The 23074-nt window shown below is 36.8% G+C and overlaps 1 protein-coding gene across 3 annotated transcripts in view; it reads left to right on the forward strand.

Moving 5' to 3' along the window:
- The window catches only part of MALRD1 (MAM and LDL receptor class A domain containing 1), a 754681-nt gene that overhangs the window by 598826 nt on the left and 132781 nt on the right, over positions 1–23074 (forward strand). For all 3 annotated transcript variants that reach the window (XM_027074220.2, XM_053225367.1, XM_053225368.1), the window contains 2 exons: positions 4106–4369; positions 15744–15869. In XM_027074220.2, the coding sequence (XP_026930021.1) occupies positions 4106–4369; positions 15744–15869 (390 nt within the window). The remainder of the gene's footprint in view (positions 1–4105; positions 4370–15743; positions 15870–23074) is intronic.

The raw sequence follows: 23074 nt of genomic DNA on the forward strand, positions 1-23074 counted from the left end.
AAATTCTGCCTCCCCCTCTCTCTGCACATCCTCTGCTCGCGCTCTCTCAAAACAAAATAAACATTTAAAAAAATTTTAAATAAATAAATTAATTAATTAATTTAATTTAATTAAATGGATTAGGAGAAATCAGAACATAGAAATTTCAGAAGTCAAACATCAAATATGAGTTACCGGCTAAAATACAGATTCTGAGGTATATTGTGGCTGTTTTCTCTTAGATGATGCCTTCTTACTGTGTCCTCAGTAGGTTCAAGTAGCAAGAGCTATTTGTTTTTTTTTCTTTTCTTTTTTTTTTAATTTTTTTTCAACGTTTATTTATTTTTGGGACAGAGAGAGACAGAGCATGAATGGGGGAGGGGCAGAGAGAGAGGGAGACACAGAATCGGAAACAGGCTCCAGGCTCTGAGCCATCAGCCCAGAGCCTGACGCGGAGCTCGAACTCACGGACCGCGAGATCGTGACCTGGCTGAAGTCGGACGCTTAACCGACTGTGCCACCCAGGCGCCCCAACTATTTGTATATTCATGAGGGTTCTGCCTTCATGAGCCCATCAGTCATGAGCCAATCACCTCCGGAAGACCCCACTTCCAAATATCATCCCATTTCAGCATGAAATTTGGGGGGGACACATTCAGCCTATGATGTGGCATGTATCCACCCTTACGGTGTCATACAGAATAATTTCACTGCTCTAAAAATCCCCTGCGCTTCTCTTATTTATGTCCTCTTTCCCCTGGTCCCCTGGCAACCAGTGATCATTTTTCTGTCTCCACAGTTTCACCTTTTCCAGAATATCATACAGTTAGAATGTGGCAATATGTAGCCTTTTCAGATTGACTTTGTTTTTTTTTTTCTTTCATTTAATAATATGTATTTAAGGTGGTACTGAGAATATTCAGTTTATAAAAGAGAACAATTAATATTGTTCATTTAAAAAAATTTTAATGGTTTATTTATTTTTGAGAGCGAGAGAGAGATAGAGTATGAGTGGGGGAGGAACAGAGACAGAGGGAGACACAGAATCTGAAGCAGGCTCCAGGCTGTCAGCACAGAGCCCGACGCAGGGCTCGAACCCACAAACTGTGAGATCATGAGCTGAGCTGAAGTCTGACACTTAATCGACGAGCCACCCAGGCACCCCAATATTGTTCCTTTTTTACAGAATCATATGAGAATTACATTACCTGTAATGATTAGCTAACTCCATGGGTGACACCCAAGAATAAATACATCGTTATTAAAATTTTAGGAGAACTTCTTTTAACTTCTCAAAGGGATTATAGAGCAGAATGCATTGAATTCAGAAGATTAATACACTACATCTTCCCTGAGTACTTGTTTCATTTGAATACCTGGAGGAAGTTTTTTTTTATATGAAGAAAGCATGGATATATTACGTAGTAGAATACAGAATTTTCATTAGAGAAAACAAGAGACTTAAGAGAAATGCTGAGCTTATGGAAAACTGCTTCTGGCTAAGAGCCTGTTTAGACTCCCCTAGGGATGCAAGTTCATGTTCCTCTTGCATCAGAAACACTTCAGTGGAAAATTTGAGATGTGATTCAGGGGAATTCAATTTAAAACAAAATACATTTTGATGGCTGGAGAGCATCTTAGGTCGGGTTCCCAGGGAAGCAGACTCGGAGGCACAGATTCTCATGCACAAGGTTATTGGAAATTCTGTGAGCAGCACCCCCTGCGAAGTGGAGGAAACTGGACTGGGTAGGGGGACAGTTGGACTGAGATGCAGGTGCAGTAGGGGCCTCAGACGATGTCACGGGAGTTCTGGGGCTGCACCATCCCTTTCATAGATGTCCCAAACCGAGGCTTAGGGGCCGGGCCATTTTATCCCCAGAGCACCAGGCAGTGAATGGAGATGATCCTCGGAGGGTGTATAACTTTAGAGGGAAATTCCTGGGGCTGGACTCAGTTGTGAACTGTTGGGAAACTTCCCAGGAGCTGTGGGAATTAACACCTTGATCTTGCTGTTAGAACCTGGGAAGCACAAGACAAGAGTCCATGAAAGTCAATATAAGCCCACCAGCTTCCCTGTAAAGAAGGACCTAGGACAAGTGAGTTCTGACTACCTTTTGATATAAATAATTCTAGAATAATGGAATCACTGCCTCCACATAAAAGAGATTATTTTGTATTTATGTATCTAATATAAAGAAAAAAGTAACAGAGCGCGCGCGCATGCGCGCACACACACACACACACTGTTTTGAACAGGAGAGTAAAAAATCATGAAGGGGGTAAAATTACTTCCTTAATGTTTTTTTTTTCCAGAAAGGGTTAGTACCTTAGCTAAGTATTAGGTGTATAACTAAATCTGATTCTGAATTTTTATCATACACAGAGTTTATCCAAACTTCTCAACCTTCAGTGAGTTCATAAAGATAAGAGTTCAGTGTATAAAATATTTTAGAAAAAAATAAAAGAAAGGATTGTCGCATTTTCTGAAATGTGAAATTAGTGGAAAGAAAAAAAATAAACTATCTGACCATGGTTAAATATTATAAGAGCTGTATTATATAAATATAATTATATATATAAAGGTATAGAAAATATATATAAAGGGATATATACACACACATACATACATACACACATACATACATGAAGGTATAAAAATTTAAATCTAACTTACTTTCTCAGTTTGAGTTCAGGATGTTTACATTGAGCCCTACAACTGTATGTGCTGCTGTGACCTATTAGCCGTTAAATAAGAACACGGTAATAATGTCTCAAAGTCACGCTTTTACCCCAGTTAAATATGCTGGTTTCCATGAAAGGATCTCTGAAATATATGGCTTTCACTGCAGAGTTTGGGTGTAAATATATTCTAGATACATTACCACTACTGAGTGAGTGAGGAGGAAGAGGAACTTGCAAATTTAAGTTTAAATGAATTCACAGCACCATGTTTATGCATCAAACAGATCATTCTTATATAATATTAAATAGAATATATAGCTTACATATATATTCTATATAAGATATAATATATAATCTTATATGTAATTTAACTAATATATAAATAAAAGTTGTTTTAAAATGTAAAGAATACAAAACGATTCCTGAACTGATCTCCGCTATTACCTATTTTTTTCCCTTAATATACTGATGAGCCCATCAACAACTGTCACAGAGGCAATATGAAGTGTAAGAACCATTCCACTAATAATGGTCCAGCATGTTAGTGTAATTATGTATATTCTCTGACCACTGAAAACAGCAGCAAGTCAACATTCTTTGCTCATGCTTTAAGTTTTGGCTTAGAGTTGATTTAAACCTTTGCTACAAAATACTTTCATGTGTCAAAAATTTATTAAACTAGTATTATGTCTTTGGACTCCCAAAATTTATGGGACTCAGTATCCTCATGTGTAAAATGGGTCAGTTGGATTTGAACCACATTATCTTCAAGTTTTTAAAAACTTTTGTGCCTCCAACTTGGGAAATTTGGCTTCTGACACCCTGGTCAGGGCTGAGTCACAGACGTAGATGTCACCTATGGGTTTGTCACACTGCTCTTTGACCTTCGGTCCTGATGACAGCTCAAAGGTCATGTGCTGCCATATCTAAAGCACCAATGAAATCATAATGGATGGCAAGATGAAATCCTGCACTGGCAGGAACCTTGAAGATAATGTGGTTCAAATCCAACGGAGTCATTTACTAGATGACAATCCCTTCACAAAACTCTAAAGTGATGAATTCAGCTTTCCAAAGTGCTTAACTTGCTGTGTAAAATGTCTTTACTCTCAGGGAAAATCTGACTTAGTGGTCAAATTTAAGATCCACAAACCAAAATTTCTTCTTTAATTTCAATGTGTCATTTTTCATGACAATGATACCCTTTTTAACAATGTTGTTTCAAAAAAAAAAAAAGAATGTTGTTTCTGAGGTTAAGATGAGGCATATTCTCTAATAGCCTCTGGATGTTTTGTAGAGCTCATGTTATTCCTCACTGGAAATTAAATTACTTAAATTATCAAAGTGTTTCATTTTTACCCAAGAATAAATGTATCCTATGATGTTTCAACACTAAACAGGGTGATGATTCTCCTAATACGAAAATGACTTGCTCTCTCTTTAGGTCCTGTGGCACCACAGCCATCACCTTGTGAAGCCGATCAATTTTCTTGTATCTACACACTCCAGTGTGTCCCTCTCTCAGGGAAATGTAATGGACAGGAAGATTGCGTAGATGGCTCTGATGAAATGGGTTGTTCTCTCAGCCCCCCTTCTCAGCGTTGTGGTGAAATGGAGTTCCGGTGCTGGAGCGGTGAATGTATCCCATCCCTCCTGCTTTGTGATGGAGTGCCTGACTGTCACTTTAATGAAGATGAATCCAGCTGCTGTGAGTTATTTTCACTAACTCAGTGTGCCAGGGAAGAAATGCAGTTTAGAAATTATAAAGAGAGCTTGACAGGTGAAACAAACTTCTCTATAGTCTTACCATGATCCTAGCATCCATAACATAGTGGTTTGTATTGTGTTACTAAACAAAGCATGTAGACCTTGCTTAGCATATCTGGAAACATTCTGTTTGTAGTCACTCTAATCTCTGTTAAACTTCTCTGACTTCCTTTTTTATTTACATCTGGGCCATTCATGTGGGGGAATGCTACTATGTGTTTGTTATCTTTTTTTGTGGTTGCCATGACCATCTTTCACCATGCAAAGTTGTTATAGTATTATTAGCTTTATTTCCTATACTTTTCATCCTCGTGGCTTATTTATTTTATAACTGGAAGCTTGTACCTCTTAATCCCCTTGACTTACTTTGCCCAACACCCAAACCCCCACGCCTCTGGCGGCCAGCAGTTTGTTCTCTGTGTTTATCAGTCTGTTTCTGTTTTTATTTGTTTTGTTTTTTGGATTCCACATATGAGTGAAATCATATGGTATGTGTCATTCTCCGTCTGACTTAATTCACTTAGCATTAATACACTCTATGTGCATCCATATTGTCACAAATGGCAGGATTTCATTCTCTCTTATGGCTGCATAATATTCCATTGTGTATATATACATCTTCTTTATCCATTCATCTATTGATGGGCTTTTGGTTTGTTTCCATATATAATAAAACGTTGAAGCATTGTATATAATGCTTCAGTAAACATAGGGTGCATGTATTTTTTTGAATTAGTGTTTTTGTTTTCTTTAAGTAAATACCCAGATGTCAAATGACCAGATCATATATATGATAGTTCTATTTTTAATTTTTTGATAAACCTCTGTACTGTTTCTTGGGAATTTTTTTGTGTTGTTGTGTTTTGTTTTATTTTTGTTTTATTGTGGCTGCACCATTTTACATTCTCACCAACAGTACTCAAGCATTCCTTTTTTTCTAAATCCTTAACAACACTTGTCATTTCCTGTCTTTTTTGCACTAGACATTCTGACAGGTGTGAAGTGGTATCTCATTGTAGTTTTGATTTGTATTTCCTTGATGATGAGTAATGGTGAGCATCTTTTCATGTGTCTATTAGCCATCTGGATGACTTCTTTGGCAAAAATTTCTATTCAGGTCCTCTGCCCAATTTTAATCAGATTATTCGTGTGTGTGTATGTGTGTGTGTTGAGTTGTATATTTGGATATTAAGCGCTTATCAAGTATATCATTTGCAAATATCTTTTCCCATTAAATAGATTGCTTTTTAGTTTTGTTGGTAGTATTCTTCTCTGTGCAAAAGCTTTTTAGTTTCCTGTAGTCCTAATGAATAATTTTTGCTTTTGTTTCCCTTGCCTGGGGAAACAAATCCAGAAAAATATGCTAAGGCGAATGTCCAAAAGTTTCTGCCTATGTTTTCTTTTAGCTGTATGGTTTCAGGTCTTAAATTTAGGTCCTTCATCCATTTTGAGTTTATTTTTGTGTATGGTGTAAGAAAATGGTCCAGATTTATCCTTTTGCATGTTGCTGTCCCATCTTTCCGTGCCATTTATTTAAGAGAGTGTCTCTTCCCTATTGTGTACTCTTGTCTCCTTTGGCATGGACTAGTTGACTGTATATGCATGGGTTTACTGCTAAACTCCATTCTATTCCATTGATCTGTGTATCTGATTTTGTGCTGGTACCCTAATGTTTTGATTATTATAGCTTTGTAGTATAGTTTGAAATCTGGCATTGTGATACCTCCAGCTTTGTTCTTCATTCTCAAGATTGCTTTGGCAATTTGGAGTCTGTTGTGGTTCCATGCAAATTTTAGCATTATTTGTTCTAGTCTTGTGAAAAATAATATTGGTATTTCGGTAGGGATTGCATTGAATTTGTAGATTGCTTTAAGTATTTTGGACCTTTTAGCAATATTAATTCTTTCAATCCATGAACATGATATATCTTTCCATTTATTTGCATTGTCTTCAATTTCTTTCATCAATATCTTATAGTTTTCAGAGTACAGATCTTTCACCTCCTTGGTTAAATTTACTTTTAGATATATTTTTTAAGTTGAATTTTATTTTAGAGAGAGAGAGAGAGCATGATCAGGGGTGAGAGGCAAGGGAGCAAGAGAGAGAATCTCAAGCAGACTCTATGCTCATCACAGAGCGTGATGCGGGGCTCCATCCCATGACCCTGGGATCATGACCTGAGCTGAAATCAAGAGGTGGACACTTAACCGACTGAGCCACGTAGGCGCCCCTTTAGGTATTTTTTGAGGCAGCTGTAAATGGGACTTGATATCTTTTTAACAAATGTTTATGGAAATGGATTGTGGACATGTAGTTATTAATATTTATGAAGATGGCTCAAGTATAGGACTCTAGGCAAATATTCACTTTAATATATATATAATTTATATATATTTATTTCACACACACACATATATATGTATATACATATATATACATATGTATATATACATGTATATACATATACATGTATATATACATATGTATACATATATGTATACATGCATGCGTATGTATGTACATATGTACGTACACATATATGTATACACACATACACATGTATATATGCATATGTATACATACATGTGTATGTATGTGCATGTGTACGCACACACACATATGTATACATATATACACATGCATACACACATACGTGTGTATGTACATATGTACGTGCACATATATGTATACATACATACGCATGTATATATACATATGTATACATATATGTATACATACATGCGTGTGTGTACATATGTACGTACACACATATATATGTATACATACATATACATATGTATATACATGTATATACATATATATGTACATACATATATGTATACATACATATACATATGTATATACATATATATGTATATACATATATATGTGTGTATGTGTGTTATACATACATATGTATATATATGTATATACATATATATGTGTGTGTGTGTGTGTGTGTGTGTATTATATGGGGTATGTAGTTAGGGGTTGGACCTGGACCACTATGTAGGTAGATATCATGTCATTAAGAGTTCATGGAGGGATGGAAGGGCACCTGGGTGGCTCAGTCAGTTAAGTGTCCAACTCTTGGTTTTGGCTCAGGTCATGAGATCATGGTTTATGAGTTCTAGCCCTGTGTTGGGCTCCATGCTTACAGTGCAGGACCTGCTTGGGATTCTTTCTCTCTCTCTCCATCTTTCTGCCCCCACCCCCAGTCTCTTAAAATAAATAAAGAAACTTAAAAATGTTCATAGAATGGGAGAACCTGGGTGGCTCAGTTGGCTGAGTGTCCAACTCTTGATTTTGGCTCACATCATGTTCTCATGGTTCGTGGGATCACGCCCCATGTCAGGCTCTGCATTGGCAGCATGGAGCCTGCTTGGGATTCTCTCCCTACCTCTCTCTCTCTGTCCCTCCTCTGTCCCCCCTCTCTCACAAAGCAAATAAACATTAAAAAAGAATAATTGTTACCAATCCAAAAAAAAGAGTCCATGGAATAGTAAATCCTAAGGTCATAGGCTTGAATCTCATTCTTGTCACCTATTACCTATGCAAACTTGGAAAAGTTATTAGAATCAGTCATCATTCGTGTAATACCTACCTTATAGGGCTGTGAGGATTTGAGAGAATACATGAAATCCTCAGTCCTGCATTCAGTATTTTCTACTTTTATTATAACTATCCTATGTCATGTAGGGAAGGAAGAGTATTGGTTATGAAGTAATTTCACAAATCATTAAGGCGATCATGAAAGCATAGTGAGTCACAGCACCACTAACATTTAATTATTTGTTTGTTTGGTTTTATATTATACTATATTATATATTTTGGCATAGTTGGCAGTGATAGAACTACATAAACCACATGCTAATGGCCACTTTTTATTTTTAAGTAGTAAAAAGCAGCTTGAATTGTGAGTGTTAAGAATGGATATTGAAAGAAATATAAGGCTATTTCAGTGTCTTGTTTAGGTTGGACATCAGGAATTAAAACTATCGGAAAAGGAGTACAGACAAATTCAAGAAAGAGGAGATAGCGTTTGGATATTTAAAGGTTTCAGTCTTAAATAAGTGAACTTCTTTTCCTAGTTTAGGCCTAGAGATTGGTTTTCCATGTTCCTGTTATTTCCTGTGACATTCTTCCTGTAATAAAGCCAACCTGTCAAGTTTTATAATATTTTCTTAGAGAAAGGTAAACAAATGGAAGAGAATGAAGAAGAGAAAGCCTGCCAAATTATTTATCCCTATTCCCATCAGGGCTCTAATGTAATTTGGTTGATAGAAATCTTATTAAGTTCAATATAGTCATATGATATTTGACTTCAAATAAGAATGCTATTTAAATAGAAGCTTAGGAAAGTACAGTATCCTTATACTTTCAGACACTCATTGCAAAATTGGCATTTGATGAAGTAGGAACATAGGAAGTTCTCTTCCTAAAGGGAAATAAGCCCATGCTAGGAATAGACTGGTATCATGAGAGTATTGCTTCTGTCCATCTCTAAAATATTTGATTAAGTTATGACTCTATAGAAAAAACTGTGTCAAAATCAACTACAGTAAAAAATGCTAGGGCAAATTTACAGAATAAAAGCCTCTAATGATGACAGTTTACCAAACAATTAAAGGTATGTTTTTTGGTGTTTGGTTTTTGGTTTTTGTTTTGTTTTGTTTTATTCTGGGCTTACCTATTGATTTAGAAGGGTATGTTTTGTTTTGTTTTTTTAACTCACACTCATTTATTCATTCATAAACTCTCATTTACGTAATTTATGCCACATATTGTATTGGCCATTAATGATACAGATGGATGTGGTATTAGACCAACTCAGGTTGTAAATACAGTATATATTCCTGAAGGAGACTAGTAAGCGATAGTTGAAAATAAAATGTGATAAGTTCTGTGACAGAGATAAATGCAGAGATAAATGTTATTGAATACATAGGGTATTTCCTAACCGTGGTGCTGGGGAATCTGTAAATTTTAATAAGAAAAATGTTCACAGAGGCAAATTCGGAAAGACGGTTGTCATTAGGCAAGTGAGGTAGAGATGCTTGATTCCCCTAAAGAATGTTCCAGAAATAGGGGTGCCAGGGTGGCTCAGTTGGTTAAACATCTGACTTCAGCTCAGGTCATGATCTCACAGTTTGTGACTTCGAGCCTCGCATAGGGCCCTGTGCTGTCAGCACAGAGCCCGCTTTGGATCCTTTGTCCCCCTCTCTTTCTCTCTGTCTCAAAAATAAATAAACATGAAAAAAAAAAGTATTTAAAAAAAAGAATGTTCCAGAAATAGAGAAAAAGTTGTTTGCCTGAAGCATATTTGGTATAACTAGTGTAGAGTTTATGGTGAGAAATGTAGAAATAAGTCTGGAGAGATGAGCAGGACCAGATCTTGAAGGGTCCCTCCTTGCCCATCATGCCCCTGCCAGCTGCGGTTCAGGTGGTACATGGAATACACTGGAGTGAAGGAGGGGGCTGGTTAGGAGATATCACAACTGAAGTATAAAAGAATTGACTGGGTAACACAATGTGTAAAGATTTTGACTAGGCTTTAGAGACACTCAGGTGAAGAGAAGAGTGTGTGATCAAGAGTTTCCAAGTTTCTGATTTGGGCAATAGGACAGCTAATGTGCCATTTCTCCTGAGCTGGGGAAAATGGGAGGAGAAGTACCTCTTAGTGGAAGATTGTGACTTCATTTTTAAACATGTTGTGTTTGTGACATTTGTGGCACATCTGCACAGAAATGTTCAGAATGTATTCAGGATGGATATGTGGAGCTCTGGAGAGAGAGAGGGGAAGGCATAGAAGACACATGGCCTTCAGTATACATACAAGGCTTGAAGCTGTGGGTATGGATGAGACAATATAGAGAGGAAGACATAAGGTGGCAGACAGTTTAGAAAAAGCAAACATTGAAAGACACTGAGATGTGGTCACAGACACAAGCCAGAAAAAAAAGAGAATAATAACCATAAATGAAATTTAGAAAGCCTTAAGTACAGAGAGTATTTACAGGTTGGAATATTTCTGAGAGATCATGTAAGCTTAGGCTTAAAAATATATAAATCGAGAAAAGCAAACATAATTCCTGGTGAGCTTGGAGAGAGAACTTGCTGTGGATGGAAAGGGCAGAATTCTGATGCCAACCTTTTGTAGAGAAAGTAGGCAAGGAGAGAAATCAACTGTAGACAACCCTTTCGATAAGTTTGCACCTACAGTGTGATGTAGGACAAAGTAAGAGGTTTTTTGGTTGGTTGTTTGGTTTGGAGAGGCCTGCACATGTTTAAATGTGGTGTAGGAATAAGGATTCTGAAGTGGTTACAGTTTAAGCAGGGAAATCAATAGCAATTGGTTTTTAAAGGCCTTTTATTCTTGCAAAGATAAATATTCTAGTTATCAGAACGTTTATGCAAACCTGTGGTGAGTTCAACATTTAAAAATAATTCATATTCCATAGTCTTTCCTGTGGAAACATGTTTTTTTAAATAAACTGAAGGGGTACATCTTTACCAAAAATATCGCCTTTCCCTTAAAAAAAAAACAAAAAAGAAAGAAAGAAGGGAAAAGTAAGTATGGTTTAATTATATGGGAACAGAGCACCAAACTAGGAGCACTCCTCTTACCAATATTCCTCCATTTCATCAGATGTTGTGTCAGTCAATATCCTGACAAGACATACATGGCACATGGATGTTTTAAAATTTGAAAATATTTTCATAAAGAGGTTGTGCATAGGGAACTAGCATGCATAAAGAAGCTGCAACAAATGGTAAAAGCAGAAGCTGTTATCACCCATAGACCAAAGCATGTGGGAGAAGGGAAGATGTGTCTTAACCTGGAATCAGAGAGAGCTACTTGATAAAAGGTGTGGCTTGTAAAACATAAGAGACTCTTAAAAACTGAGAACACACTGAGGGTTGATGGGGAATGGGAGGAAGGGGAGGGTGGGTGTTGGGCATTGAGGAGGACACCTGTTGGGATGAGCACTGGGTGTTGTATGGAAACCAATTTGACAATAAATTTCATATTAAAAAATAAAATAAAACTAGAACAAATTTTAAAAAAAGGTATGGCTTGATAAAAGGTTGGGAACAGCTAGCGATCTTCCAGTCTCTTCCCTCCATGTTATCTCTTGCTGGTTCTACACATCAGCCAAACCCAACGAGTAGCTAGTGAGCAAGAGGCATGCTGATGTATCTTTATAGTTCATCCTTTAGATCCGGAACAGAGAGAGGGGTTGCAGAATGTTTGAGGAGAGGCACATAGAAGCTATCTGTCACTGACGGATATGACTGTGAAAAGGATAGGGAAGTGGACAGTCTGCCTGCTTTCTAACTTTAACTTATATTCCAGTAGTAGTTGATGTGTCTTATGTAGTTGAGTGCCATTTAGAGGATTTACAATGGGTCACACTCCTCAGATTTATGAATCAACCTTTATCATCAGGATATTTTTATTATTAGCCTTTAAATATACTAGCTGGGATTCCAGCATCCTATGGTACTTCCCAATCAATAATACTGTAAAGATTATCCCTCTGCATTTGACAGCTTCTTACAAAAGTGTTGCTCAGTTTTATTCAGCATGAAAATTGTGGTGATTGTCTCTTTTACAGAGATACTGAAGAATCGGATGATTATGGTGCATTGCATAATACTCATAATAAATTAATACTCTTTCCCCATTAAATTGTTTATAGAGTTTTACAAAATTTACTCAAACTGCTAAGATAGTTCAGTAAGAGTAGTAGTTTGTTTTAGTTTAAGGAGAGAGTAAAAATCCATCCTTCCCTGTACTGGGTACGTATATGCCTTAAAGGACCGATAGCCTTCATTCTCAGGTTTCAAGACCACATCGCTCTGCTCTTAGAAATGTGGGCTGCATACGTGAGTTTTCATCTTAATAGTAAATGGATACACACCCCTAGTAACATGTACTTTACTTTTGCGTATATTTTGTAAACAGCAATTATAATCTATAAAAGGAATTTTGTTTTAGGGAAATTTAACTCCAGTAAACGATGCATGAATTGCTTCTGTTTAATGTATCTCTAACACTTGAGTGAAAGAACTAAAAGCCACAGCATGCTCTGTGTTACCTGGCTTATTTTTGTATGAATGAGTGTCAACCTCTATGATGACAGATTGAAATAAGTGTTTTTATAGACATTAACTATGTTTGAATGTGGCGAAAGTAGATATTGTCCAGGGAAACGTTTTGAAATCCTAGTTGCCTATAAATTTTATATATAGATGATTTAGACTATTTTTTGTCCTTGTTGTCTATGTGGTACTAGTGAAGGAGAGAAAGAAAGTAATGATTTAATTTATTTTCTGTTTTCAGTACAATGTCCATTGCTGTGTGGGTTTCAATAAATATTGATTGCATTCATAATTTGCCACCTGCTTTTAGAAGGAAGTTGATAAATATCCATTAGCTTTAATGTTATAGTGTTTTAAATGCCATAGAAACTACGATTTTAGTTTTAAATTTCATAATATTTTTTAACTCTTAACTGTAAACTTTCTATAAAAGGGAAAAAGTAAAACTTTTTCTAAATCGAAACAATGTATTTGCTTACGTATTTTTATGTGTTTCAATACTATTTGGGCCAAAGTTGAGGATTTACACCTCATACAGTTTAGGGCTCTTCACTGTACAGCTAACTTGAAAACTAAGCTATCAGTCACCCTGGAAATTGGGTGAAGGAATATGGATGGATTAGTATTCTCAAAAGTAGATGTGTTCAAAATAATGCTTCGACACTAGATCTGTATTATCAACTTTGTATGCAAATCTCAACCTATTATTTAAAACCTTAAAACTGCCATCTTTTATGAACGCTCAGCCCCTTGCAATGCAAAATAATGGTGATAAAATTGTGTGTATATACACAAACACACATATAAATGCATGAATATATATATATTTATATATATATGCACATACGTTTTCATTTTTTTTACAAATACCTCTTATAAGAGTTAGATTATTTGATATACTAGTTCACTTGGTTTGCAATATCATCTATCTTGCCAATGTATATCTTAAAATTATTTGACCTCTTGAAAAAGCTTAAAGATCATCTCTTCTGGGATCTTAGCCATTTCTGCAATCTGGTTTCAGCCTTGTTTTCTAAGTTTGTCTGTGCTGCCTCCTTACACAAACTTCCCAGGGAAAGGCAAACCGCTTTGCTCACTGTTCCAATGCCAAACTTACTGATGCCTCATTTATAGATTTAATCTCACTCTGCTGAATGAGTTTTTACTGGACACATGAAAATTTAAAACATTTCAAGACTCTACTCTTTCAGTCTTTATATACTTCCATGCAATAAAGGAATCTCTTATTTTTATAATGCTTATCTGTACCAATGCTTTACCAATGAAGCCTGGACTTATGGCATTTCTCTTGTTATTATTTTGAACTGTTAACTGCTTTCTATTTTCATTTTGCTTTCGTTGCTGTATATGTCCTGATCACTCTTTCTAAAAAGTGTCCCCTGTACTCTCCAGTTAAAGTGCTAAGCATAGTCTCACATGTAGCATCAGCTCAATAATAATATTTATTAGTGGGAATTGATGTTCTAGTACCTCAGGAAAGATGACTCAATGAAAAGCATCACTTTAATTTTAATTTTCATTCATTTTTAAAAAAATGTTTTAATGTTTACTTTTTGAGAAAGAGAAACAGAGTGTGAGCGGGGGAGGGGCAGAGAGAGAGGGAGACACAGAATCCAAAGCAGACTCCAGGCTCTGAGCTATCAGCACAGAGCCCGATGCGGGCCTTGAACTCATAAGCTGTGAGATCATGACCTGAGCCGAAGTCAGACGCTTAACTGACTGAGCCACCCAGGCACCCCATCACTTTAATTTTCAGAGCTGGTATTTTTAGTCAGTAGAAAGACACACTCTTAAAAGCATCATTTTATGTCCAACTTGAAAATTAAGTTTGATAGACAATTGTCAAACTGTATCAGTAACCTATGACAACTCAACAATTCCAGCCCATAAATATACTTGAAGAAAGAAAAGAAATCGTGATGATACTGACAAAATCTGTAAGACCTGTCCATGAGGATATTTATTCCCAAGTGTTCTAAACTATCAATTTAGCTTGAGAAGTTTAAACTTAATTGTCTTTGTTTCAGTGACTTCCCAGGTAAATCCTTTCTTGAAATTGTAACAGCAGGTTTAGATTAAAATGTTCAAATAAGGTATTATGCATGACACTACTAGATAAGTCGAGAAAAGCACAGCCATTCTTGTTGGACTTGGATTAAGTTTGTTAATATCATTATTATTTAGTACTTTTCAAATCTATCCAGAACTCCTGGTGAGATGGTGCAATGGGTTCATGCTTCAACATTCCCTCTATTCCAAACACAGAGCAATGCTAGATAGAACAGCTGGCACATAAAAAGGCTCAGAGACATGACAGACACCAGCATGGGACAAAACTGGAGTAGAACCAGAGAGCAGAGATCAGGACTGAAACCTAGGCCTGCTGGTTGCCAGGTTCTTGAGCAAACAGGAGACAAGAGATGCCTGATGGCAGCCTGGAGTGAAGGGCTCTGATTCAGCTCTAACTTGTAAAAAAAAGCCTAAACATTATGACTGCTTTAGGAAATTGTAGTCCTAATGAGTCAATGAGAGAGGAAGAGAGAAATACAGTTTCAGGACTAAGAGTAGCATCCAGGGGAAGTTAAGTATTTGGCAGGACTAGATTGCTATTGAAGGATCAGCCCTCTTGATCACCATCGGTGAAGTCATCTTTCTGAAGCAACCCAAATGTGAAGAGCGAGACCTGTTCTTGTCTCTTGAAGTCAGGCTTACAAGAGACTCTGGAATTAGCCCAATGCACCATGCTATAAAGGCACATAGTCATCCTACATTGAGCTGCAGTGACCTACGTCATGTATCCAGTGACTATCCATGACGTCCAATCTGGAAATTGATAAACATTCAAACAAGTAATGGTTGCTGTCATTTCAGTTGCACATAACGTCAGGGACCTTAGGGGAGCAATAGAAGCACAGAGAACTCTGCCTTGGAGTAAAAGTTTAGTCTAAGAACAATTCAGACTACATAGTGTGCACAGTGTAGTTTATACATACATACCTGTATGATACTGCAGGATGCACAGCTGGGAAACGATTCTATCAAAACACTTCTTTTTGAAGAAGCAAAAACAACTATAATATATAACTTAAACAGGGGACTAGAAAGATGAAGGGTGATGCAATAAACTGTCTTATTATTTCATTAGAAGAAATTCATTTAAAAAATGGTTATTGTTCTTCTTCTTGCAGCCAATAAGAGCTGTTCTGATGGCGCGTTGAGGTGTCCCTCCTTGAACAGCTGTATCCCAGTGCACGAGCGCTGTGATGGTTTTGCCAGCTGCACGGATTTCCAGCTTGATGAGTCCAGCTGCTCAGGTATTCTATTTCCAGTAAAATATTCTTTACGATATAAGCCAGTAACTTAACCTTGTAGATGATGCAAATATTAAAACCTGAAATTCTAAATAATTGCAAGCATGGGATAACTGAATTCCTAGTATTGGTTGGGGGCAGGAAGGATATTAACATGGCTACACGTATAAAAACTTGTATAATATAATGGACTCATGCTTACTCTATATAAACAAGGTCTCCAAGTAAAGAAAAATCACACCCTTAATTTTAATTCAATATAACTTAAAGTTATTGGTATTTGATAGTCCCTTTGATGTGAATTGCTTGATTTCTGAAATAAGGAAGCGCAATCTAACATGTTAATTTTTTTCATTGTAATTTTTCCCACTTCATTAAGAGCCATCCTTTTGTATGATCTAGTCATGATTAAAAAGCCAATTTATTAAGCTTTAGGCTGACTTTTAAACATTTTTCTCTCATGACTCTGGAATATTTATAAGAGTTGATAATGGATGTTTGTGATTATACTTTTATCAAACTGCTTTTAAATTCTCTAATTTATTGTAGTCCATTGTTAACATCTCTCCTTAGTAATTGAATTTTTATTTCATGCAGGAGGCATAAAATAATAGATAGGGTCAATATAAATCTCTCACAACTAATGGGTAATATAAATTGGTAATAAAAGATATATTCAATCGTATTTTCTAAACAAATTGGAGATATTTAATATCGAAACTAGGTGAGAATATATTCTTCGTATCTTTCAAGAGAGAAGACTATTATAAGTGACAAAAACATGGTAATTACAATCAAATCACAGTGCAAAAAAATCTTATTTTTTTGTACTGCTGAAATGAATACTCACAGGGCACTGAATTTTATGACTACAAAAGGAAATCAAGAAGCAAGCAAATCTGGTCCCATAAAATATGCAAAGATGAATGCTCTTTGCCATTATTTCTGTACCAGGCATGCTTTTCTATCAGATTGATGCCCAAAAGGAAACGCTTTCAGTTTCTTTTCAGAGTAAGAAAGATACTAATGAGTTTCATTCTTTGAAACTATTAAGAAAAAGCACTGATGTCCAGCATCCAAATTTATATTCATAAAGATGGGATTTTGTTCAGCAGAGTCCTCTAGGAGAACAAATATATCACACCATGTTATGGTTTATTGTCTGATTTTACATATTCCACTTTTTAAAATGTGGCCAGAAAAACAGAAGAGTGATTAGCCTTCCTGAGTGATCGACAACCTGTAGGTAATAACAGAGAACACATTCTGGCTGCCCCATCTATTTTAGTCATTCACCAGTTCACTCACACAGTTCATTTACAAAGTATGGGTCATACTGCCCCAGGTACTGGGTTATAGTAATATGAAGAACTAATGAAACACTTTTCAGAAATAAAATCCACATTATATTTTTTGTTCTCTATTTATATTGTATGTACTTCTTAGTTTGCCAAACTAATATGATGAAGTCAACACTTCTGTGTTTAAGAATGCGTCTAAGCTTAATCCATGCTAAAATGCCCATGACGCCTTCCTCTTTCTTTTCAAACATTATATCCCTTTATGGTCAGCATTTCACAGACTTTATAAGACCAATCCTGACAGCGTCCAATAACATCTCTGGTAACACAGCAGGTGGTGAGCATCTGGTCTCTCCTCACCTGAGGTTTAAGTCATTAACAGTAACATTGACCTCAGACTCTGCATAGGTGTTTCAGGTTAAGTAGATTTCAACAAGGCCTGTGTGTCCCCAAGTTATGTTATAAAGGCATATTATTTTCAAGTTTTGGTTGCTTATGTAACAGAAAATTATTGAGCAGGATGTGTCTGGCCTCATTTAAATAGGGAGTCACTTTCCAGTCATCTGCAGTAGTAGAGGTTAATGAAAGTTATGTTAAGGTGATACTACAACTATGATAGCTGTCCATTTGAAGGCGAATTAGGAAAAGGCATTAAAAATATAAACTTGTAGGATTGGGTATTATGAATGCAATACAACAACAACAACAACAACAACATAATGATAATAATAATGCCTAAAACCGTTCCAGAAGGTTTTTAAAAATTTTTTTCTATCAAGTTTTTTTTTAATTTTAATTCCAGTATAGTCAACATACAGTGTTATATTAGTTTCAGGTGTACAATATAGTGATTCAACAATGCCATATATCACTCAGTGCTCATCATGGTTAAGTGTACTCTTTCATTCCCATCTTGTTTCACCCAACTTGTTTCACACACCCCCCCCCACCTACCCTCTGATATGCTCTATTTTAAATGGGTACCCTCAGTTAAAATTATTTTTTTTCAACAAGAACATTTTTGTACTTGGAGCATACACCAAACCAAAATAAAAACTTCTCATGTAAAGTACTATGGAGCTATTCCAAATTTCTAAGCCATAGTTAATCTTCCCTGCAGTCCCTGTGCTGGGATTTCAAGATAAAGAGAACAGTCCCTGCCTACTGGGAATTTGGTTTCCTGCACCAAAACATTTGGTTTTCTGGAAGACTCTTAGATCCGTACAGCTCCTGAAACTATGCAAGTTATTGTGTATGCATATATTTAATCCATGACAGTGCATAAATACCTTATGATTCAGAGAGGTTTATGATCATAATATCGGGAACAGTAAGGGGTTATAGAAATTCTGAACTGAATAGCATCAGATCATTTGAAATGTTTAGACTAACAGGCTTTGGAGTTAGAGGACTGGAATTCAGTTCATTATTAGCTGTTCCCTTGCTGTTCACTTGAGCAAGTTATATTATTAACCATTTTCCTTTTATGTAAAAAAAGGTATATATGGGATATATCACATAATGCTATGAGGACTGAATGAGGTAATGGCAGTACAAGTCTTAGGACAGTCTTGACACAGAGCAGGTCTTCAGTAAATGGAGTGGTAATGGTGTTCCTGATGGTAGAAGGAGAAAAGGAAAAGATGGAGAGAGCAATGGTAATGGAAATTAGGTTTCACGGGCAATTTAAAGAACTTCCAAGTATAGAGAACTGGGTGAGAACGATTATTTAATGTGTTATGCATACCATTCAATAGTATAGAAATACTATAAATACATTTCATTTTATCCTCTCAGCAGCCCTGGCAGGCAAGGTGATACAATCCTCACTTTAAATACATAAAACTTTATACTTGAAGTACCTAGCCCCAAGTTCCATAACACATTAACTGAGCAAGGTATCAATGAGGGAAAACCAGGATTCATGTGACTATCAGTCTTCTCAGCAATCCACAATACAATAGCTGTCACTTCCTGGGTTCCATATACACTGAAAGAGACACCCCCCCCACACACACACACAAAGATAGGTGTCCAATTTATATGTTTTCCTGCTTTTCCAGAGTGATACGCCAGAGTGGAATTGAACTTGAATTCTTTACAGAATGCTATTTCTGTGTAGTCATTTGAATCATATTGGCCTGCAGATACATGGTCATAATAACCAACACAAGAGGGAACAAGGCAGTGAGACACTGATGTGGCTAAAGAGCCACTGATTCTAGTATCAACCCCGTAGATCCCTACTTCCCATTTGAAACTCTACTTATCTACTGGAAATATTACATCTCTTCATTGCTAACTACTCATATGTATCTCCTTCCTCCATTTTATCTGTTCTCTACTTTAAATTGTTTTGAGTAAATTAAAGGTGATATTACATTGTACTGTGCCTTTCCATCTTATGGACAAAGAACCTGGGTTTAAGCAGAAACTGGAAAGAACTTCTTGTAGAGGTAATCTACAAATTGTCTGACCTCCAAAACACCAAGCATTATTCCTTGTTCTGGCCAATGCATGTGTTTTTTCCACTGTGTTCTATTATCTGGCGTAAGAGATTATATATGTAAATTTCCACAGAATTATTTTGATGTAAAGCAAGCCTCAGTTTTACTCTCAGCAGTCAAAGTAAATATTAATGACCCTAGGAAAAAAAATGTGCAGCTGTGTGTATTTTGATGTTCTGCAGTTTCAGACACTCTACTGGTTTTTCTTCAAAAAAAGCAAAGCCCTTATGTGAGGAAGAGTAAAATTGTACTTAAGACCAAACATGAGCATAAAATGGTTTATCTAAAAGGTTTGTAGATATTTATGCTTTATCATACTAGTGGGCTATTTTTAGTCAAACCAGCTAATTTCTTGTTTATGAAGGAAATTTCACATCTGTTCTGTTCAGTAGAGCATGCCCCGGAAGCCTGAGGGATGTAGCTGTATTCCCATATTTAATAGCACACTCTCCTATTAGTTAAATAGGGAAGAGTAAGGGAAGGCAAGATGAGATACACAGTTGACTCTTAAGCAACACAGGGTTGAACTGTGTGGGTCTACTTATGCATAGATTTTTTACAGTCCTGTAAATGTAATTTCTCTTCCTTATGGTTTTCCTGATAACATTTTATCTAGCTTACTTTATTGCAGTAATGCAGTATATGATACATATAACATACTAAATATGTGTTCCCTACCTATCTGTTAAGGCTTCCAGTTAACAGTAGGCTATTAGTAGTTAACTTTGGGGGGGAATCAGTAGTTATATATGGATTTTAAAATTTTTTAATTGTTATTTATTTTTGAGAGAGAGAAAGGGAGAGAGACAGAGTGAGAGCAGGGGAGAGGCAGAGAGAGAAAGACAGAACAACTGAAGCAGGCTACAGGCCCTGGGCTGTCATCACCGAGCCTGACACGGGGCTATAACTCATGAACCGCGAGATCATGACCTGAGCAGAAGTCGGACGCTTAACTGACTGAGCCACCCAGAAGCCCCAGTTATATGTAGATTTTTAACTGTGTGAGGGTCAATGCTCCAAACCCCCACATTGTTCAGGGGCCAACTGTGTACCCCTGGAAAAGCAAATCACTGGAAACTTTTAAAAACAAAAAGAACACCAGACATATGGTATATTGTGAGTCTGTTCCCACACTGCAACCTCTCTGCTTCCTGCTTTTTCCTCTTTCCTCCTGCCCCATCCATCCCCTTCTAATGTTCAATGACTGGCTCCACAATCTGACTCTGTATAGTTGACCTTCAGAGTTTTCCTCCAATGGATTATTTTCCTGTATAAACTTTCTGTTTCTTCTTATTACTTTTCTACTACTGTTCATAATCATCAGCCTTTCTCTGCCCAAATAATGGTTTCTCTCTCTGCTAAGGTTTGCATGCTCCTGTAAAGACAAACACTGTATCTTTGTAATGCCATGACACCTAAAAACATGATACCAAGTGATTTGGGGAGAGGAGGGGGCAAGCCTGAAAGGCAGAGGAAGAAATCTGAGGCCTCAAATCCATGCCCTAGGCTGTGTTTTACCTGGAATTCATACCTGCAAATCATATTGTCCAAGGAATACTTCCACTTTGATGTCCCCTTAGGCACTTCAAACACAAGTGTCTTTCCCTTTAAATTCTCCATTCCCCTAAAAAAAAAACAATTCTCCATTCCCCACAAATCCCCCAATTCTGTGGCCCAGCCAGAAACTTGAACATCATTCTTGATTCCTCCAAATGATCACCAGGATGTTTTGATCTCAGCATTTCAATATCTCACCAATCCCCACAATTCTCAACTCCCCACCCCACCCCTTTCATTCAGGCAGCTATAATTTTTTATAGGACTATTACAAAAACTCTTAACTGGGCTCCCAAATTTTAGTTTTAGCCCTTCTGTTAACTTTATATACTGGATCCAGAATTGTCTTTTTGAAGCGTGAAACATCCACCTCCTGTCTTCAAATTATGGCCTCCTAGGTTAAAGTTTAAACTCCTCACTGAGCCTATATGATCTGGCCCCTGTGTGTCTGTGACCTTCTCTCATACTTGCTTCACATTATCAGTCCAATCAGGCTGAACTTCCTTCAGTTCCTCAAACACACCACACTCTCTTCTTGGGCCTCTGAGTCTTTATGCTTATCTTTACACGTGCACACACACACACACACACACACACACACACACACACACACACCACCTACCTTCCCCAAATGAATGCCTGGTTCTCTTCTGGAAAGCTTTTCTTTGTTCCCCAAATTTGATTTAGGTGCTCTCCTTGGTATTTTCATAAACCTTATTATATCCATCCCAAATTATATTACCTTTACTACTGTATTTTAATGCCCTAGTCACTTTTTTGCATTATCCATGAAGCTGGAAGACCAATGAGAGCAAAGACCGCACTTGTATCTTTTTTAGGTTGACATTTCTTAAAAACTATGAGCTGGCTGTTTCCAAACATTCTCAACAACTCTATGAGATGGGTACTCTTTTTAACCCTGTTTGACAGAGAAGAACCAGAGGCATAGAGAAATTAACAATCTTAGCTGATATTACACAGCAAGTGAATTGAGTCGAGATTCTTACTCAGACAGTCTGTCTCTGGTGCCTGCAGCTTTAGCAACTATGTAAACTTCCTAGATTATTTAATAGTACATATCCAGTGCCTAGCCTAGTACCAGACATTAATAGGTGTTCAGAATCGGTGTGTTGGATTACAAATTAAAGGAAGTGGAGGCTTCCATCAAGTATTAGAGTTAGGATAGTCCAGCTAGGGAAACATGGTATCCTGCAAGAGAGAAGGTGTCAAAAAAGCCAAGGAGAGCGATTTGGGGGGTAAGTGAGTAGAGAAAGTGATAGGTCTTTGTGGATCAGAATGGTTTGGTGAAGTTACAAAGAGACTGTAAAGAACCCTGAAGACCTAAAGGCACTAACCACTTCCAGAGTCATGACTATGGGACAATATCTACCTTCTTTTTAGTCTATAAGCAAACTACCTTTGAAAATAAATGTTCATGCTAACCTAGAAGTAGGGAATGATACAAGCAGCAAAGAGCAGGGCCGGGGCAGTGTCCGCCATGATGGTGGCTGCTGTGTGGAACGAAAGACAATCAATGTTCCATTAAAGAACAAATTTCCGTATAATTACAAGTATGTCATGCAGACATGTTCTAAATAAGTAGATTTTACTTAATCCAGGGGGGAAAAAAAAGTCTTCTCTTGTGGTCACTCAGGCATGTGAAGAGAATGAACACATCAAGGGCAGCAAGGGCCACTGAACAAATTTGTGGGGTACAGGGAAGTAGTCTGGGAGAATTCTTGTGCTTGTAGCAAATGGGAAGAAATACTCTCAATGACTAGATTTAATACAATAATTAACAGTAATATGTCCTCCTCCTTCCTAATAATATTTATAATTAACT

This window comes from Acinonyx jubatus, chromosome B4 (genome assembly GCF_027475565.1).
Source record: "Acinonyx jubatus isolate Ajub_Pintada_27869175 chromosome B4, VMU_Ajub_asm_v1.0, whole genome shotgun sequence".
NCBI lineage: Eukaryota > Metazoa > Chordata > Mammalia > Carnivora > Felidae > Acinonyx > Acinonyx jubatus.